This window comes from Camponotus vicinus, unplaced genomic scaffold (genome assembly GCF_025532165.1).
Source record: "Camponotus vicinus isolate PSW18456_S1 unplaced genomic scaffold, iyCamVici1.0 SCAF_4, whole genome shotgun sequence".
In the NCBI taxonomy this organism is placed as follows: domain Eukaryota; kingdom Metazoa; phylum Arthropoda; class Insecta; order Hymenoptera; family Formicidae; genus Camponotus; species Camponotus vicinus.
The window spans coordinates 6,625,459-6,647,950 of NW_028141976.1; the positions used below are offsets into that span (position 1 = coordinate 6,625,459).

General features: G+C 28.7%; 2 protein-coding genes across 5 annotated transcripts in view; one reads left to right on the top strand and one right to left on the bottom strand.

The window, feature by feature from the left end:
* The window catches only part of LOC145971000 (uncharacterized), a 34,869-nt gene extending 14,215 nt beyond the window's left edge, over nt 1-20,654 (top strand). Inside the window, exons 1-10 of one of the 4 annotated variants that reach the window (XM_083098157.1) lie at nt 2,207-2,286; nt 10,996-11,214; nt 11,865-12,061; nt 12,893-13,015; nt 16,493-16,782; nt 17,181-17,391; nt 17,791-17,913; nt 17,989-18,227; nt 18,799-19,132; nt 19,588-20,654. In XM_083098157.1, coding sequence (XP_082954283.1) covers nt 10,997-11,214; nt 11,865-12,061; nt 12,893-13,015; nt 16,493-16,782; nt 17,181-17,391; nt 17,791-17,913; nt 17,989-18,227; nt 18,799-19,132; nt 19,588-19,769 — 1,917 coding nt within the window. In that variant the 5' untranslated portion in view covers nt 2,207-2,286; nt 10,996 and the 3' untranslated portion in view covers nt 19,770-20,654. Of the gene's footprint in view, nt 1-2,206; nt 2,287-8,134; nt 8,176-10,426; nt 10,691-10,995; nt 11,215-11,864; nt 12,062-12,892; nt 13,016-16,492; nt 16,783-17,180; nt 17,392-17,790; nt 17,914-17,988; nt 18,228-18,798; nt 19,133-19,587 lie in introns of those variants that run through there. The other 3 variants (XM_083098154.1, XM_083098155.1, XM_083098156.1) reach the window with 3 other exon arrangements.
* On the bottom strand, nt 5,221-6,394 carry LOC145970860 (uncharacterized). Its single transcript, XM_083097875.1, has 2 exons — nt 6,337-6,394; nt 5,221-6,262 (listed from the first exon to the last, which is right to left on the bottom strand). Exons 1-2 carry the CDS (start codon nt 6,360-6,362, stop codon nt 5,368-5,370), a joined length of 921 nt encoding a protein of 306 aa, XP_082954001.1. The 5' UTR covers nt 6,363-6,394; the 3' UTR covers nt 5,221-5,367.
* Nucleotides 20,655-22,492: the final 1,838 nt, after the last annotated feature.

The window sequence follows — 22,492 nt, forward strand, 5'->3', positions numbered from 1 at the left end:
GATAGCACTTTTCATAGTTCTACAGTTCCTGATAAAAATTAAAGAGTTCCGCATTCCTTATATTGAAAAATCGAAATCGAAAAAATGTCGTGTTAACTTCGCGAATCTAGCACGACACTCTTCCCTCTAAAGAATCAAAACGCGTTGAATATTATTATTTTTAGCAAGAGTTCCCAATAATTCTGCTATATTGCAGCCTATATATGCAATTTCAGACCGATATTTCAATAATTAATAATTTTTTACGAATTTTTAGTGTCCTCGACCAGCACGACACTTAGTAAAAATGTGTCGCGCTGATGATTTTCCGTAGTTTTAACGGCAGTTCTGGACAGTTCTATAAAAGTTCTATTCTTTAGAAACATTTTTTAAGCAGAGAGATTTTTTAAATAATTATTTATAAAATAGTAAACGGTCGGAGCTCTGCGTAAAAATGTTTCTAAAGGACAGAACTTTTATAGAACCGTCCAGAATTGTTAAAACTAGGGAAAATCATCAGCACGACACATTTTCACTAATTGTCGTGCTGGTCAAGAACATTAAAATTCATAAAAAATTATTAATTTTTAGAATATCGATCTGAAATTACATATATAGGCTGAACTATAGCAGAACTATCGGGAACTCTTGCTAAAAATAATATTTAACGCGTTTTGGTACTTTGGAGGGAAGAGTGTCGTTATTCAAAAGTATGCGATTTATATAGTATTTAATCAGGAAGAGAGGGGTGTGATAATTTTAATCCGAGCACATACCGTGCTGTTTTTTTAAATTATTTCGCTGATCACTCAGTTTCTGGCAACATGACGGTAATTTATTTTTCCTTAGGCACTGCATATTATATCTTTCATAATTTTTCGCAATGTTTTTTGATATACTTTTAATGTTTAATAATAAGAAATTAATCGTGTATATGTATGTATATGTGTGTAGGTTACGACATGGAAATGTTTTTTAAAATGTAATATGCAATAAAATATGCAATAAAAATAATAAAAGAGAGGATCTTAAAAATAGGATTTGATTATTATTTTTATTGTATATTTATTACATTTTAAAAAACATTTCCATGTCGTAACCTACACACATATACATACACACACGATTAATTTCTTATTATTAAACATTAAAAGTATGTCAGAAAAAATCACGAAAAATTATGAAAGATATAACAGGAAGTGCTTAAGGAAAAATAAATTGTCGTCATGTTGTCAGAAACTGAGTAATTAGCGAAGAAATTTAAAAAAACAGCATGGTACGTGCTCGAGTTAGAATTATCACATCCCTCTTTTCCTGATTAAATACTATATAAATCGAATACTTTTGAATAATTTAATTAAGTATATCGCACGTATTGCGTCCAACTTCTTTAATCGCAACTCGTGACAAGTGTAGTAAAGTAAAAATAATTAATGAATTTAATTTCTAATCTGAAAGAAGCATATTAATTATTGCATTAACTGTATTTATTTATTTATCATATGTTTAGGAGGGAAAAATATAAAATAAAAGCATAAATAAATCGACAAAATACATGAATACAAATTTGTATTATCTCAATTTAATGATAATGATATTTATTTCATTAATAATATTGGGTCTTACTGCCCTATATATATATTATTTTATTTTAAATGATCGCCGAAATATAATTAGAAAGATAAATATATTAAATGGCCCAAAGAGTCTTCCATTCATTGGAAGTGGCTATTACTTCCTTCGTCGGAATTCTGAAGGTAATAATAAAGAGATATACGTATATTCAAAAATTTATTATCATCAAAATTGCATTAATTTAAAATAATAAGATGTGAATAAATTATCTTATATGATAAATCATAAAACATTTTGTATAACTTTTGGATATTATTATTAAACTGACGCAGGATTATTCGTCTCCACTTAAGTTTTGGCTAGGCAACAAATTAATAATTGGAATATATGATCCCGAACAAATGCAGGTAGAAAAAGAGCATTTATATGTTTCATTACATATTCATAAATTATTCAAATCCATATATAGAAAATATGTGTTGTCTATTTCAAATAAATAATACTTTTATATATCTTTATAATAACTTATCACTAATATAATTAAAGTAATTTTCTCAGTTAATTTTATCTAAATCTAATATTTTAAATATCTAAATGACACAAACAAATATACATTTGAAATATTTCACGTAACATAACTTTTGTAGATAATCTTAGAAAGCAGTATAGAGAAAAGTATAGTATACAAACTTTTTGAACCAATAATAGGCAAAGGATTAGTCACAGCTCCTGGTAAGATATTTTTAGTAAAATAAAATTTAAAGTTATTCCTATAACTATAATATAAACATAATAAAATTACTTCTATAACTACCATTTACATAATTTTAAGAAAATTGTGTGATCCTTTATAACATACTTATAATCAGGGATGGGAAAGTTGCTTTTTAAAAGTAACTCGTTACCGTTACTCGTTACCGAATAAAAAAAGTAACTCGTTACCGTTATTACTTATTTTTAAAAGTAACTAGTTACCGTTACCGTTACTTCAAAAGTAACGATTCGTTACTTTTCCCGTTACTTTTAATGTTAAGACAAAGAGACAAGATAGAATTAAATAAAAAATTTACTTTGGTAATATTTTTTATTAAAATAATAATATAAAAGCAACAAATTCTTTATTTTAAATCTACAAAACCGTAAAAAATTTAGATATAGATTTTAAAGCACTTAACATGTAACTTCACATGTAAATAAAAAAATTTTAATTTCCATTAAATTTATAAATACAGCTAAATTTACATTCTTTTTGTGCTCTCGTCCAATATTACGTCAAACTTAAAAGCTGGCTAATCACATCCATTCCTCAGAATGAAATAACTGTGATTGACCAATGATGTCATTAATCGCTCCAGAGGTGTCTGTGAAGCTGGCACGACAATCTACGAATTTCAAAAAAATACTAAGAGTTCTGATAGCATTTTTCATAGTTCTAGAGTTCCTGATAAAAATTAAAAAGAGTTCCGCATTCCTTATATTAAAAAATCGAAATCGAAAAAATGTCGTGCTAACTTCGCGAATCTAGCACGACACTCTTCCCTCCAAAGTACCAAAATGCGTTGAATATTATTTTTAGCAAGAATTCCCGATAGTTCTGCTATAGTTCAGCCTATATATGTAATTTCAGATCGATATTCCAAAAATTAATAATTTTTTATGAATTTTTAATGTTCTTGACCAGCATGACATTTAGTGAAAATGTGCCGTGCTAATAATTTTCCGTATTTTTAGCGGCAGTTCTGAACGGTTTTATAAAAATTCTATCCTTTAGAAACATTTTTACGCAGAGTTCTGACAGTTTACTACTTTTTAAACAATTTTTATTACATTATTATTTTAATTACAATTACCCAGCACGACTCTCCCTCTAAAGTAGTAAAACGCGATGAAAATTATTATTTTTGACAACAGTTCTCGATAATTCTGCTATAGTTTAGCCTATATTTGCAATTTTAGATCGATATTCCAAAAATTAATAATTTTTTATGAATTTTTAATGTTCTTGACCAGCACGACAATTAGTGAAAATGTGTCGTGCTGATGATTTTCCCTAGTTTTAACGGCAATTCTGGATAGTTCTATAAAAGTTCCTTCTTTAGTTAAAGTTCTGTCCTTTAGAAACATTTTTACGCAGAGCTCCGACCGTTTACTATTTTATAAATAATTATTTAAAAAATCTCTCTGCTTAAAAAATGTTTCTAAAGAATAGAACTTTTATAGAACTGTCCAGAACTGCCGTTAAAACTACGGAAAATCATCAGCACGACATATTTTTACTAAGTGTCGTGCTGGTCGAGGACATTAAAAATTCATAAAAAATTATTAATTATTGAAATATCGGTCTGAAATTGCATATATAGGCTAAACTATAGCAGAATTATTGGGAACTCTTGCTAAAAATAATAATATTCAACGCGTTTTGGTTCTTTAGAAGGAAGAGTGTCGTGCTAGATTCGCGAAGTTAGCACGACATTTTTTCGATTTCGATTTTTTAATATAAGGAATGCGGAACTCTTTAATTTTTATCAGGAACTGTAGAACTATGAAAAGTGCTATCAGAACTTTTAGTATTTTTTTTAAATTCGTAGATTGTCGTATCAGCTTCACAGACACCTCTCAGAGCAATAAATTTCATCCGAAATATTATCAAATTTTATATAAATGTCGGTCGATGACTAAAAATTGAATATGACAGAAATACGATGTCATAAGTATTTTCAAAATATGAAAAGTAACGGTAAAAGTAACTGTTAAATTCGTTATCGTTACTAAAAAAAATGTAACTACGTTATCGTTACAGTTACAGAAAAAAAAAATGTAACGCCGTTACCAGTCCGTTACCAAAAAAAAGTAATTATAACGGTAACGGCGTTACAAGTAACGCGTTACTTCCCAACCCTGGTTTATTATTATTATTATTATTATTGGCAAAAAAAAAGTTTAGCCATCAGGTACATGCCTATTAGGCTAATATGTTCACAAAACAAGTAATACACTTTTCTCTTAAGTTTACTTTACAACGCAGGAGTATGTACGGTACTCCCTAAGGTTTTATCCACATTTCACACGAGTATGCCTATCTATGTCTATTAAACCAACCTTGGTTTATATATTTATTGGCAAAAAAGAAAAGGAGTTTAGCCATCAGGTACATGCCTATTAGGCTAATATGTTCACAAAACAAGTAATACACTTTTCTCTTAAGTTTGCTTTACAATGCAGGAGTATGTACGGTACTCCCTAATGTCTTATCCACATTTCGCACGAGTATGCCTATCTATGTCTATTAAATATTCACAGCCCATATCGTCGAAGTCTTTGGTTAGAACAGATGAGCTAAAACTAAGAAATCTTTAACTTTGTTATAATAAGCCTTAGATTAAATTAAATTAAATTAAATTAAGTTAAATTAACATTAAAATTAAATTAAACTAAACTAAACTGAACTACACTACAACTAAATTCAAACTAAACTAAACTTAGATTGAATCAAACCGGATTAAATCGACGTTAAGACTACAACTCCAAATGAGATCGCACTTGTACAGAAGACACTAACTATTACATTTTACAAAAAAAAAACAAAAAAAAAAACCCCAAACACTAACTAATACAGTAAAACGATTTGATCGCTAGAAAGTAAAATAGATATCTAAAATATAACGTAGCTACATTTATTATATCTGTCATATTTAATCCTTTAGCACATTCTTTTGTCCCTAGGCTAAATAAAATTGAAATTATAAAGCAAATACACATGAGCGCAAACTAACGATAACCTAGATTGGTATAAACACAGGTCTTAGCATCATTTTATATATCCTTATTAATAGAACATAAAAATTTTTCCATAACGTATACTATATCTTCTCTTAAAGTCGCCAAAAGATATTCGACAGGGTGAGGAAGGAGGCCCCTCTTGTCAATCAAGGCTTTCTGGAACACCTTGCGTTGTTCCTCGTATCCTATACACCCCCAGAAAACATGATTGGGAGTTTCTTCTACATCACATCTCACACACATGGGAGAATCCACTATTTGAAAACGAAACAGGCTCGCTCTCAGCGACGTATGCCCAGAGCGAAGTCTATTTATCGTGGTTACCGTCCTTCTACTAATGTTAAATTTATTAAACCAAGTGTACCTTGATTCATTTAAGAAGTTATTACAATACCACGCCCCTCGTCTTGTCGCCTCCTCTTTAACCCATTTAAACATATCCTCATACATATTCAGCTTCCAAACATTGCTCACCTCCGAAGTTGGAATGCCATATTGAATATCTCTGCCCGTACGTATCGCTTCTCTCGCTAATCTATCCGCCGATTCATTACCCTGGATCCCTACATGGCTGGGTATCCATATCAGTTTCACATCCATCCTCCGCTCCTCTTTCAGTCGATATATTGCCTCCTTAATCCTTAGAATCAGATAAGAGCTTTTACGGTAATCATAAGGAGCTCCTACGGCACTTAACACCGATTGTGAATCCGAAAAAATCACTAATTTTTCCCATCCTTGGTTTCTTCCAAAGTCAATAGCTGCCAGAATCGCCATGGCTTCCACACAAAATGATGACACAAATCCCACAGTTCTAAATCCACAGGATACAGACCCATCATGCGAGACAAATGCCAGACCTGCGAACGGACTGTTCTCTATCCGTGATCCATCCGTGTATACACACATATTAAATTGAAGCTCCTTACTAAAAATTTCCTGGAATTCAACATTCGCTTTTCCTCCCTTCCGGTTGATTTTGTTTCCTTCAATGATATCTACCTCCGGCAGAAACAATAGTACCCCATATTCTACTGAAAAACTTATCGGGGGTCCACTATTTGGTAACAGATGAATTTCCAACCTTGGTTTACTGTATGGATGACGACGTCGCCATCTATCGGCCGTCTATCGGAATTACAAGACTCAATGGCTAATGGCGAATATTCAAACATAATATATCAGCTCTATTGTTTAAAACTATATCTCAAAGAGTTTAATCAATATTTCTTATTGATTATTTGGTAGAAAAATAATTGCTCCTCGCTTTCTCTCGGAATATTCAATCGCTCCATGTGTTATTAATTTTTCATAATATATTAGCAAAATACCAGTCATTTTCTTGGAAAAACATATTTCCCATAGTCACCGACGAGATACTATTAAAGACCGATGGTCTTATAGGATTTAGCGTGACCAGAAAAAAACGTGCAAAGTACTGCTGTTGGTAACAAAATCTTTACATTGTCGATAATAAAATAATGATTTGATACATAATTTGTCATGTTTGAAACAGGTACATAAAAGATTTATACATTTCCGATAATGAAACAATAGCTGAATGACCTAAAATACTCGTATGATTTAAATAACTCTTGTAATTGTCTTCAATATAATCAAAACGGCCGGTAATATCATCAATCTTCTATTATCTCCGGGCCCATCGGGCCCACTTGGTGGTCACAAAAATTTACCCAGGGCTGTCGGTCTTTAAAGCTAGCGCCAGACTATGCGCGTTTTCGCGAATCGTGATGCGTGATTCGTGATTCGTATAACGTTCGCGAATAATGTGGAGGGAAAATTCGTCGATTCGTCATTCGCACTGATTTGCTAACGGAGTGGTTTTTTGACAAAACTCAAAGGAGACGAATCAATCCATTCGTGTCGCGCTACACTATGCATAACTAGTTCGTGTTTCTCTTTGATAGGTTATTGCATCAATTATAATGAAGAGAGAGACAATGGAGAGCTGGACAAATAATCGCGTGCTTGAACTTGTAGAGGATATAAGAGAATATAGATGTTTATGGGATCCAAAAGATAAATATCATAAAAAAAACTGATCGAAGTAACGCGAACTAAGAAACGATGAATTACGAATTACGAATGATATATAGCGAATCGCAAATAGTGTGGAAGGTTTACACTGACGAATAACGAATCTCCCTGAATGTCCAACGAATCTCTATGAATCACGAATTATGAATCGTGAATTACGAATCACGCATAGTCTGGCGCTAGCTTAACAGTATCTCGTCGATGCCATAGTATATTACATAATGAGCGCGTACATGTATACTAACAGCACCATCTACTGCAACATCAATCAACTAAACTTATGCGATTTTTGCTCTTGAGCCTCAATTACACACACATATATGCGAATATGTGAAAAAGTTACATAGAATATAACGTTTTTACTAGACTTCTAATCTTATTTTTACTTGTTCACTAATATTCCTTTATGTTATCCCGAATACGCCTGCTATATGTATATATTTTATGCACAAACAAACTGCAGGATTTTTATGTTAAATAAGTATTGTTACGGCTTGACACAAGAAGCCGATAACAAAACTGTAATTATTTAACTTTTTTTATTTTTTTACATGGAATTATAGCTGGTCCGTTATTTTAAGTATTTTAATCATGGAAAAAATTTACCGATCTATGTAGTTAATAAAAAGATATTTAAATGCAATTAATACTCTCATTTTGTTGGTAAAAGTCACGGATCCCCTTAAGTTTTATCAATATTAGTTCAGTGCACAGTTTATATTCAAACCTGTTTTGTGTGATGTGTTTGTTTTGTCTCATCATGGAAGCGTTTATCGAGCAACGGTATGCGAAGTTTTGCGTAAAATTGGGTAAAATTACTATAGAAACAAATAAAAGAATATAGAAAAAAATAATTATATTCATTTATATTTATAATTATATTTATAATTATATTTATAATTATATTCATTTTAATGATAAAAAAGTCCAGAATGGATTCGATTCCGATTCTAAAAGTCAAGAATGAAAACAATACTCATTACTTTCTTTGTTGTAAAAGGTATGATTAACAAAGAATTTGTTCTACTAAGGACAATAATTAATTGAATTTTACAAGATCGTCAAAAAATTGGTTACAAGAATCAGTCGCGTACGACCTGAGATGAAAAAGAATAATGATTAGTTTTTGATCCATTATAACGCTCCGACATGCATCATTTTTTAGCATCTAAAAACATAATTATACTTTATCATCCCTCCCTACTCTCTCAATTTGGCCCCGGCTGACTATTTTCTTTCCCCCAAACTTAAACTAAAGTCCAAAGAAGCCGTTTTGAGCATGTGAAACAAATTCAAAGCAACGTTACAATTAAACAGCATCCCATTCCGGATTTTCAATACACCTTACACAAGCTGGAGGAGCGCGCCAAATTCTGTGAGAAGAATTAGAAGGAATATATATTGAAAAATAAATGATAATATTGAAGATATAATAACTTTTTTATTTTTGGTGGAGATAATCCTAAAACTTTATAGCCAGACTATCTACATACGTATCAGATGTCTATTTATTAAAATTTTCCTATAATTTTTATCGTAATTTTTTATTTGTCAAAGAACAAATTTCATTCATCATCAATCATTAGCTTAATTAATTTATTCATTACATATAATTCATTTATTCATTGTATATAATCGCTCGATTATGTGTATATGTGTGTGTATCAAGTTGCCTGTTTAATGCATGTTTGCACGCTATTCGATTTTCGGAACAGAGATCTATAATATTATTATAAATAATTTATATCACATAGTATATATAATTTATATCACATAGTATATATATATATCTAACATTATATACTCTACTTTTTGAAAAAAATGTTTATGTATATATACAGGGTGACCCATTTTAACTTAGGCAGCCAAATAACTCGAAAAATAAGCAAGATAGAGAAAAATGTTTTAGACAAAAGTTGTATGGTTTCGAGGGGGCCATAAGATGGTATCATTGGTTTGACCTTGAAGAGTCATTTGAAGGTCACGTGAAGGTCACTTCAATTTTTTTAAATGGAATACCCTATATATTTTTGTACATTCTTGTAGCTTATTTCGAGAGCTTTCCAAAACACTATAATTAAGTACCTTTCCGTTAAGTACTTTTTGAGTTATGATGCTTGAAATAATTTCTTAATTTTACATAAACCGTAAAATATCTTGTAAAATATTCATTTTTCGATTATCTTACCTTAATACTTTTATGTACAAAATAATGAGAGGAATCAATTGGTGTAAAGAAAACACATAGTTGTTTTTAAGAAAAAATATGGAATTGTTAATTGCAAATTACATATTTTTTCTTCGAAACAACTATGTGTTTTCTTTACACCAATTGATTCCTCTCATTATTTTGTACATAAAACTATTAAGGTAAGGTAATCGAAAAATGAATATTTTACTAGATATTTTACGGTTTATGTAAAATTAAGAAATTATTTCAAGCCTCATAACTCAAAAAGTACTTAACGAAAATGTACTTAATTATAGTGTTTTGGAAAGCTCTCGAGATGAGCTACAAGAATGTACAAAAATATATAGGATGTTCCATTTAAAAAAATTGAAGTGACCTTCACGTGACCTTCAAATGACTCTTCAAGGTCAAACCAATGATACCATCTTATGGCCCCCTCGAAACCATACAACTTTTGTCTAAAACATTTTTCTCTATCTTGCTTATTTTTCGAGTTATTTGGCTGCCTAAGTTAAAATGGGTCACCCTGTATACACGTTTTTGTTGCATATATATTAATTAATTCAGATAAATCACATTCTTATAAGCTTTCAGATGATTCGTGTTTGATATATATTTAAGTGGTTTCTTAATAATAAACATTTTTAATGATTTAGAATTTTTTTCTTTGTGTGCTGTGAAGGGAATTTGAAAAGGACTTGGAAAAAAATTGTTTTTAACATGCGATTTTAATTCTATTCTCGTGACTGTTATAAGCCTCAAATTGTACCTTACCGTGTATTAAATTTAACATTTACAAGTGCTTTGAACAATGTATGCAAAAAAAATCTCATTATTACCACTTTGCCTGTCTGACGCAGGCGCAACCGCCTCACGTTTCAACGATAGATAAAGCGGCGTTATGGTAGCGGAACTGCCAGTCGCTATGCGCTTGTCCTATAGTGTGACAACTTTTTATATTGACCAGCTTCGTACATTAAACCCGCGTCGTGTTTAATCTATATGCACGGTTTAATAGCTGATGAATGAGACTGATTAATAACAGCGATCGCTATTTTTGTGCATAGATATGAGATGGATGAAAAGCGCATAAATATTTTCGCAAATGTATGTATTATTATTATCTTGTGTGTTCGAAAATTCTGAAAAATTTTTTCTTAGATTGTTATAAAAGTTCCATTGCTTTTGTTGCACTTATATTATTTTACATGAGAATTTTATTGTAATTTTAAATTATACATGAAATACGATGCAGAACAGGGACATATCAAAAAGTGATTGTTATTTGTGCCAAAGTATATCGTTGGTTATAATTTTTTTTAATTATAAATTTATTTGTATAAGCCTTTTATAACATATATTTTTTTAAGATTTTCTTTTTAAATTAAATTATGGTCGAATTTTCATTGTAGAATGGACGTAAGTTCGTTAGTTCCGGCAGGTCTTCAAAGTAGACAAACAGATGGATGCGTGATTCAAGCGGGATATAATAAGTTTTCGGAAAATTTGCGAAAATTTACACCGCAAGCTATACAGTGCGCCATTTTTTGCGGTGGATCTAGATGCAAGTATGAAAATCCAAAAGCTTGGCCACCTGTCCACATGGCAATACAGAACATCTTTTCGCATTGGTAAGCATTATCGCCGCTTATAAATCTTAATAAGATGACAAGAAAACATAAAATAAACAAACAAGAATATAAAAAAATATTTCTAAAATAAAATATATAATGCTTACTTTTTTTAACAATTTAATAATTTAATCAGGTAACATTTGAGATCGAAATAAAAAATATATAAATAAATTTTATTATCCCTATAATGTGCGCTGTATATTTAATATATATTTAATTTAAAAATAAATAATTATAAAAAAACAATTAATTATAAATATTATTATTTATTATAATTATAGTGTTGCATTATTGTGTATTATTCGTCTTAAATATTATAAAAAATATAAATATTTGTGATACAATATTATTCTAAAATGTGTTTATAATTTGTTACATTTATATCGCTAGAGAAAGGGGGGCGTACGGTTCATATTAAAGACATCTTATTATTGGCATTCTGTCGAAGCTCAACCAATAGCATTGAAGATTTATTTATAAATCATGATTATAATCAAATATGTAATGAATATTTCATATTAACATATCCTCTTCATGCATCGAGATATGAAAAATTAATAAAAAGTCAAAGTTCTTTTATTATTGCGTGTCTAGTATTGCGCCATTGCTTACATTAATTCTCGAGCTAAATAATTCAAATATTTTAGGGTGACTGATGATGTCCTTGCGATGGCACGACCTAATACCGCTCAAATAGTAAAGAAAGATATAATTGCCCAATTTCAAGGTTGGAGTATAAAAACTATAATAAACTTGCAAACACCTGGCGAACACGCGAGTTGTGGTGATCCACTCGAAGAGAGCGGTTTTACATATGATCCCAATATTTTTATGAAAAATAACAGTAAGTTTATTATATAAAATCTATAGAATCTATAGAATTCTTTTTGTCATTAATGTATTCCTACTTATTTTTATCATCAAGAATAATTTTGGAGAACATTGATTATGATGTTCTAAAGAATTTTCATAAAAATAAATCAAATATGAAAAGCTACAAATAACTTTTATATAATATTAAATATTATATATCTCATAGTTATAATTTATATAATATTATTTTATAATACAATAATCTAGTAATTATATAATTTATATTATTTTTCAAAATAGCATCTCTTTTCTTTTCAACTTGTGTTATTTTATAACAATATTTTTTATATCGCTATATTTTATAATAGGCTAGTTAAAAGATAAATATCAATATTCTAATAAAAATTGCTTTCGTGAACATATATATAGCAGATGTAACACTCCAAGAGTTATTTATATAAATTATATATTATATGATTTATATATAAGTTATTTATATAAATTGCTCTAACTTTATTGCATCTCACATTTATATTACAATACACAAATTGTATATTAATAACAGAGGCTGTGATAAAATAGCAAAAAATTTAATTTTTATGTTAGCAAGAGTCACTATGATAAAACAAAATGGAGAGAAATTTATCCTTGTATAGAATTGTGAAAGCGTCTCTTCCTCATTCCTTAACAACCACTAGCTAGATCGAAGAGCTTCACAATATAACATGCAATGCAGCAAACGCATATATCTATTTGGAGAAAGAAAAGCCCCGAAATAACAGCCGTTGCTATCGCTTATTCTCTTTGTCGCAGATTCGTTCAGCATTAAGTTCCAATTACTGATTAAACGAATTTTTTGCAGTTTACTATTACAATTTCGCCCTGAAGGATTATGGTGATGCTACAATGGGGAAGCTCCTGGATATGGTCAAGGTTGTGGCCTTCGCCGTGCAAGAAGGAAGAGTGGCCATTCACTGTCATGCTGGTAAATCGATTTTTCACACAGTACACTTGACCCAATTGCATCCCTCCTGGCTATCATGGCTTTTTGAGTGCACGATCGTATAAGATCAATGTATATATATAAATTAGTTCACAATGTTGTTCGTAATATTTTCTCTTTTGGATATATTTTTATTCATTAATCAATGCTTATAAGGGCTATATTTATATTTTTATATGAAAACTTTTGTTTATGTAAATAATTTATATTTCTATCAATATCCATCAAAGCAACGTGTGAAAAGTGTTTATCGTATACGATATTATCGTGGTATCGCGTGCATACCAAATCGGTTGATGCATTTGCACCATACATCGTGCATTTGAATCTTTACGCTGCATATGCGAGAAACTTTTATGAAATACTAGAAAGAAGCAGAAAATAGTAATCTCGATTACGAACGTAAAATTTAATTTATAGTTTAGCACAATATATTTAATATAATTTTTATCAATATTTTTATTAATTATTTGGTATTTTTACTGTTCTTCTATCTAATATATATACATATATAGTAATATATATACTAATATATATACATATATAATACTAATCGAATTTTAATCATTATATCTAGGATATAAAATTGAAACAAATAAATTAAAGTACTATGAAAAGAATCCTTTGAATAAATCTTTATATAAAACTGTTTTCTTTAAAATACTTAATATTCGAATACTTCTCAAAATATCGTTTGATGCTCTTCTATCTCAATAATTTTTGAATAATTATATAATGTAGAAAACGATTGATTTATAAAGATTTACTATCAGCCATCGCATAAATTTACAGATAATTACGTAATTAGATAAAAATGTGTAATTGCTGACAATAAATTAGTCACCATTTCATTTAAGTTAATTTATTAGCATCACGAACACTATCGTAACACGAGGGATTTCCTTTCCATTAAAGTACAAAATGCGGGCGGAACGATAAGCGATCTATCGAACGTAACGGTGATATTTTTATACCCACATCACTATATCATGTTCGTCTGTATATAAATAGTGAATACGTTGAAGAGAATATCCATTTACATATAAGTTTAAGGAAAATTATATTTAATTATCAAATTGTGTGCTGAAAATCAGAGATTTAATCGCGAAGGTCAGCCATAATGAATTAGTTTTTTTATGATGCGTAAAAAAAAAGATTGACATTGTCATTTAAATGAGATTGTTTTTAAATATATAAATAATGTCTTACGTACTTGATTAATATCGAATCAACAAGTTGAAACTAATAAAGAATGTATAATGTTATGCTAAATATGCAATTTTAATACAGTATATGTATACACCATACAAAATTTTAATTAATTAATTTATTTTAATTTATGGTTACTTCTTATAATATGAATGATATAAAAAATTCGAGAAAATATATGTTTCGTTGAATTTTATTTTTTATTCGTAATTTTTTAGCAGTTATTCTTTAGAATTATGAGATTAACTCTTTTTTTTTACAATGTAATATTAATCAACAGCTTTAAATTATATTAGATGTAATTATATTAAATTATATTATATTAAATGTAAAGAAATTTTAGAGAAGCATACAAAGAAATATATCCAGATAACGATTTAGCAACAATTAATAAAATTAAAATTAGCTATGTAATTGAAAACAAAGTTTAAGCTAACAATAATAATTAAATTCTTTTGTGAAGTTTTATTGCCAAATATATTTTAAATTATACATTTCATATATTCTTTTATTTTAAGTAATAGTATAAGATATAAATTTAACTTTGTATGGAGTTATATATCAAATTTATAATATTATATATAATATTTTTATAAAATATAATAATATAATATTTTTTCTAAAATATCTTTTTATATTTGTAATCTTTTCGACACTAATATATTTTCATATCCTTCTTCATCAAATGTTAAATTAATATATTCTTATTATATATAGTAGAAAGATACAAACTGAAAAAAATATATGAGCTCTTTATTGATTGTATCAATTAATAATTAAAAGATGTATTTTAACTTTAGAAACGTATCATTATTTAAAATGGTATTTCAAGATATGTAGAGTAACCATTTACCGTTTAAATCGATCAATCGGTTTCTTCGTAAAGGTTGCTGTATGGAAAGTTCTGCAATCATAAAAATTAACTCATATCTAATCAATGGAAGTCAGACAAATTGTGAAGATATGGCAACATTCTAATTGCTATTAAAGTATTAAAAATTCTTCTCTCTTATAATTATTATATATCCATTTAAGTACGCTTGACTGTCGAAACTGGTATGTGATACATAAGGGCTATTTGGGGATCAATCTCAAGTTGGATTGCAAAATAAAACAAAAAACAGGAAAAATATTTTATTATACACAAAAGTTACTTACATATAAAAAAGTTACTTACACTATTTTTCGACATAACCACCATTTGAATTGAAAGACTTGTCATAGCGCGGCAGAAACTTTTGTATGCTTTCATCAAAATACGGTGTCGCCAAATTAGAATCTTATTGTTAGTCCACTCCTAGCATTGCTTATTAGCTTCTCCTCGTTGCCTTCAAATTGTTGCGTTTCACATTTTCATGCGTGTGAACAGATGAAACTCACTCATTGTCAATGCAAGTTTCGGGCTGTAGGCTGTAGGTCGAATACCTATTGCACTATTTCAGAAATTCTGATGGAAGGTTTTTGACTATTTTACAATCTCGCACCGAATGATTTTCATCTGTTCACATGCAAAGTGTGACTAAAAATGTAGCAATTCTAGAGTAACGAGGAACTGATGAGCAGTGCTAGAACTTGACTAAGGCTCCAGTTTGACGGCATTATACTTTTAAATGAAGACATGCAAAAGTGCCGGGAGACAAATGCGTCAATTCGAATAGCGATTATGTCGAAAAGTAGTACATATATAAGTAATTTATTGTTATTATCTGAATTGATTAAAATTCTGTAATCTAAAAAATACTTTGTATATATATTACGTAACATTTTTTTTATAAAAAAAGAAAATATATGAGATTTCATTTATTTTTACGTTAGCCGTAGATTGTAATGTCATTCAAATATATTATTGCATAGACAAGTTTTAATTTTGCCTCACAATTATAATTGACATTTTTTTTTATTTTCAGTATTTATATATTTATTAATTAATATTTTACAAATAACATAGAATTGAACATATATAATTTACATATATAATATATATAATTAATATAACATATATAATTTACATATATAATTTAGAATTACAATTACTTCTCTTTATTTGCGAGAAAAAGATAATAGAAGATTGATAAAAACAATTTCACGGTTAATTTTTTTTATATATAACAATATATTATAATATTTATGTTATTTCTATAATTTTTAGCTTATTTTGTATAGCTTACTTACTTGTTGATATCTAATTAATAATTTGCACAATTTTAGACCTGCAGTAATAAGACAATATTGAAAGTATTTATCTTTCAGGTCTCGGCAGAACTGGCGTTCTGATTGCATGCTACCTTATTTATAGTCTTCGTGTGAGGGCAAACGATGCTATAAGATTTGTCCGCATGAAACGTCCGTCCGCTATACAAACACGCGGACAGATACTTTGCATTCAGGAATTCGAGCACTTCGTGCTTCCGCAGATGATAGTATTTCCTTTACACAGTACAACTGGAGATCGCAAGCCTTACAGTCTTCAAACATACCTGAAGAAGCAGTATAATATGCTACACGGATATGAGCAGCGCAATTTTAAGCATGTTCCAAAAGTACGATGCATTTAATAACTTATTTATGTGACATTTTTAACATTTACAATTATATATTTTATTTATTTTTACTTGAATTTAATTCAATTAAATTGTATCAAATTTAATTTTTATTATTCTTTAATTATTATTTTATTTTTTTAATTGCAAAGAATGTTGGAATTATTAACAAAATCTTTTTAAAAATAAAATTTTTGAAACTTAGTTTTTGAAAATAGCATACATATAATGCCTTTAAAATTATTTAAATATTGTTAAAGAATAAAACATTTAATATTCTTTTTTCACTTAATAGTATATTAATATTATCAATAAATAAATATTGTTTTATTATTATTATTAAAATTGCTTACATAATGCCAAAGATATAACGTACTAATTGATTAAATTTTTATTAGATCGTTTTCATTATTTGTGAACGGATACTGCAACTCTGCGATTGTCAGGAAGACAATTCACCTTCCGAAATTTCGTATACAATTTCCAATGTGCCTTTCACGCAGAAATTTATCTGTCATGTGTTGGAGAAATTCCGTGACGCTTCGGGCAACATACGGCACTCCTATTCGTGGGCGGAATCCCTTACGGACTCATCCTACGAATATTCAAGTGAGAAATATTACACGCATATTTAGTAATTAAGTAATCTTATGATATCCAATTAACCTCCATCCGCCTCGGAGATTGTCAGATTAAATAATTAAATTGCATTAAGGCATACGATTTTATTATATAATATTTTCTTCGCAAAACTGTATGTATATCTGTAAAAGTTTTATTTTGATTAATTTAAATAAACGGAAAATAAAATATATATTTATGTATATATATATATATATATATATATATATATATATATATATATATATATATATATAGTGTATTAACGATTTAAATATATTTGTTTTTTAATTATTTTATACATTTATATTTACTATACATAAATGTTCCGAGCTATATATATTTCAGGATATCATATGTATTTATAAAAAACGTTATGTATTACAGTATCCACTAAAGCGCGTGGTAGTAGTCCAGGGTCATCCCGAGATACTGGTGATGATATAGGAAGATTGAGCGACTTATTTTGTATGTCACCGGATACTCCTTCCTGTGACTCTATATTTCCAGGTATTATTATTGAGAAATGTTCAAGATGATTGACATATAATCCATCTTGCTAAGATAAATATGTATATCTGACAGTACGATCTTATGCAACAGGTCTCGACGATAGTTGCGTGGACGATGTCCTAGGTGATGGTATTCACGATCAAGATCTACTTGATAATGATTGTTATAAGGAAATTCAGTCGCATATGGATTTAAGGAACTTCGCTCGTCATGATTATGAAACGGTGACTGCCGAAGAAGCGATCAAAGCACTCATCGGAAGTAGCGCGTCTCTTTCGGATCCCGTAAAAAAACGTTTGAATGATTATCAGGTATTTTATATGCAAAAATAAAATTTTTTGGCATAATATTGCACACAGATAAAATTATTCATATTCAGTTTCTTCAAATTATCTTTCATAAATTAATAATTTTTATACATACCTTTGCATTCATAAATATCTCTAAAAGATAATGAATCGAATATGATATTTATATGCTTCATATATATATAATTTAAAAATTATAGCTGAGTCGCAAAATAAATTATTAATTTTAGTTGTATTTAAGGTGCAATTTTGATTATCATCATATCATTTACAATAATCTATGTTAAACATATTAAATTAGAAAATTAGTTTTCTCTTTCTCTTTTCCTAATAAAAAAACTTAAAATATTTTTTAAATTTTTTGGCATAAAACAAATAGTAATAAAAGCAACTTAATATTAATATATAGTCCATATATAGTTGATATTATAATAACAATTAATGTTTCTAACTGCTATTTTTTTATAATATGATGCATGATACATGTTAATAACATATATAAATATAATTATAAGCAACAATATTTAACGATAGTATTAGTATTAATATTAAAAAGTTAAAAATATATTTTTAGAGTGATTTAAATCATCGATGTACTGCCTGGCAACGATTAGAGTTAGAAACTAATTTGGAGGTATTGTCGACACTGTTGTTCGAATGGCTAGAGGCTCTTAAACATCCGCTTCTTGATGTTGATAGTCTCAGTTATATCGTCGCGTGGAGTTCAAAGCCGCAGCGGTGTCTTGCAAAGTTGCCCGCCTGCACAAGATATTTATTAGAATATCTCTTGCGATTTGTTAGTCGTTTAAGACCCATGACAACGGAGAGTCAGAGCTTAATTACTAAAAGGCTTATGGCGGCGCTGACACAACAAACAATCTGGATCAAGAATTCTTTTCAACCTTCAAGTATGTATGCTTTTATAATTTATGATTACTATAAATGATAATTTTATAATATATTACATCTCGTTATTTTAATCATTATATCTTATAGAACGTACATAATTATATATCAAGATAATAGATAGTTTTCAAGAATAGTACTTGCTTAAAGATGTGTTAGAGACATTCGATATAATTGCGGAATGCTTGTCACCTCGTATTCATCGTTTCTATATCCTTATTTGCGTCATGTCACAAATGCTCAGAAATATTGATTCATACTACAGTCCACTTTTATTCTATTTATATTTCGGTATCAATAATATATAATATCATAGCATCTTTATGACGGCAGTAAAGAGCAGATTCATAATATATTTTATCATTTTTCATCATCGAATCATCTTTAATCTTGATATATAAATAACAGATTCTATAATGATTCTATATTTCTAATATTGATAAAATTTGCATTTCAGATAAACCTTTTCAGAAATTACGACGGGGCACTGCTGGAAAGCTCAGTGAATTTTTCACTCGCTTGATGAACTTGATAGAGGAAGTTAACACTCAAGGATTGGACAAGCCCCCATGGGCGTCTAAATGGGAATTATTATCCAAACATTTGCGTGATATGGATAATCAAAAAAACAGTGAATAAGTGTACTGAATTTATATTTAGCATTCTGACGAATTTCCTTCTAATTGCCAACGATTTAGATATGTCTTTTATTTTTCGTTCCATTGGATTTGAGTTAAAAAAAATAATTTACAATTATTGCAACTTTTATTTACAATATGTATATTCTTATTTAAATTGTAAAAATACCTTATTTATAATAACAGCGCTACAAATAACTATGCAAGCAGGATTTGATACATTGAGACTAAAGGGATATAAGAGTTTTGTAATAATATAAAATATAGTACTCTAGAGTGTTATTACTGTATATCTCTTATATTAATATTAATATATTATATTAATATTATATAAATTATTGCTGTTCTGCTTGAGAAAAACTTGACAATCGCGCACCGCAACAACTTACTATTTGTAAGCACTGTTATTTTTTTTAATCTGTGATAATGTTAGAAGAATTGACTTCCAATACTAGCGACGACTACATGAATTTCTAGATTGCTTAATTTAATAATTATGTATTATATTACATGGATGCAATTTTCTCTTGATTAACTGTGAATATTAACTATGATAATTCTATAATAGTTATTTTTGTAATAAAATACATTAATCAGTTTAACTTTCAAATTAAATATTAACAAATTTATATATAATAAATACGTCATATATTAAGAAATTTAATTATGTATAAATGATTATAAGAAATAAAGGAAAATATTTTAGCAATAGCAGTAGGCATTGGTAAGAAATTATATACACTGCTATTCTCGTACAAATATTACTATCAAATTGAGAGAAACAATAGATCACGATCGTGAATCGTAAAGAGTTGAAATGCAGCATACGGTGAATTATTTGAGATGTACTACATTTTAACAAAAAGAAGCAAATTAGAGCTTTACAGAAATCTTTCGCTTATAATAAGTTAATAATATAAATATAATATAATATAATATAAATAATATAAATATAATACAAATATAATACAAATATAATACAAATATAATACAAATATAATACAAATAAAATTCAAAATTGGACAATCACATTTAGTGTAAGTGGTCATGAATTGGAAAAAATTTATATCTTCTCAATAAGTTAAACCGACATTAGAAAAATATATTTTTTTGATGTTTAATAAAAAGCTAAATTGATAATAAAAATTACTATATCAGATCAATATAAAAATTATTCAATAATAATGCTTGAGCTGATAAAAAGATAATAAAAAGCATTGTACCAGAAAGTGATAACAAGTAGCAAAAAGTGTTTAAGATCCCTTTATTAAATGCATTAACACAGGGAGTTTGAAAACAGAATTCTTAAAGAGCACAAAGTTCTTGTTCTTTTTTTTTCATATATCGCAGTTTTATTAAGTATATATCCTTTCAAGATAATTCTATATCAGCTAAAATCTTAATACTAACGCTTATATCGAACTAGAAAATGCGATTTCGTAAATTCTCTATTTACAGTATGATATAAGTGTTTCCTGCGATCTATATATATAGACATATATTCCTTAGATACATTAATTTACGTATATAAATCTCGATACTTCTAACGGGATTATCAAGCATTATACAAACGATATCAGTCTTATACAAAGAAAGTACGGTGAAAATGATAATTTATTGGTACTTACAATTATTACTTTTAATCGACTACTTCTATGCTCCGTCATTACTATTTTCGACGTAAAGAACGGAGGTTGATAAAAATATAGTTGAAGAGAATTTGTGCATGGTTTTTCTTTCAGTAACACATTTAATTTCTTAGTAAAATCGGTACATTTTTACAAGGCAACTTATCATACAAATACTTAACAAAGTAATTCAGACAATAAACGTTCTAAAAGATTTTGCAATAATTTTCGACCTGTGCCAGCGGTTTCCTATTCGATCGATTATACGGCCAATTTTCGTGAAATGTATTTTTTTGTAAGAACTCGAATTGCGATAACAGACTCCTTATTTTTTCTCCTTACAAAAGTTATTACAAATTCTAAAGGAAAAGAACAAAAGTTAGAAAATGTAAGCGCTGAAGAAATCATTTCTAGACTTGTTCGATGGCAAATTATAAGTGTTTTTAGGTTAAAACCGTATTCGTTTGAACATCCTTGTAACACGTTTGATTTCCTTGCAAGGGAATATTTTATTTGATGAGAATCATTATATACGACGTGTTATGTACACATATTTGTGAGAACATTACAACGCGATGAAATTTGTCTCATATACGAACATGCCTGTTTCAATCATAACTGTGCAATACATTGAAATTGCTATTCGGACATTAATTGATGTATGCATAACAATTACTTATTCCACAAAATATGATAAACGTTATACCTTTATTTTGTCGGCATGTCGTATTGAATTTCACTACAACAGCTTTACACCAGCGAAAGATGAAGAATCTGACAGAAAGTTTACAAAATGTTCTTTTTCAGAAAAATTTCCTCCTATACGATTGATTTTTTTCTGCTTATATGTCTCTCGATTCATTTATTAAATAAATATTTGCATCGATTTGGCACAGTTCATATCGGATGCTTCGATCTATCAGATATAATTGCACAGAATCGCCATCGCTTTTATCAGATCAAAACAATAATAAATGTCCATGCATCAGGAACCCCGATTGTTTATCGGGTTCGTTATCAGCAATTATTTTCGAGCATTTTGCAAGGTTCTACGCGGCACGATTAACAACTATAATTCCTAGAGCATTGTGCACCG

Bases quoted from the DNA above. Each gene is read 5' to 3' on its own strand.
- LOC145970860 (XM_083097875.1), bottom strand. From the start codon at position 6,362: ATGGGGTACTATTGTTTCTGCCGGAG. The intron at 6,263-6,336 runs GTAGATATCATT...GGAAATTTTTAG, and splicing joins TACTATTGTTTCTGCCGGAG to TAAGGAGCTTCAATTTAATA.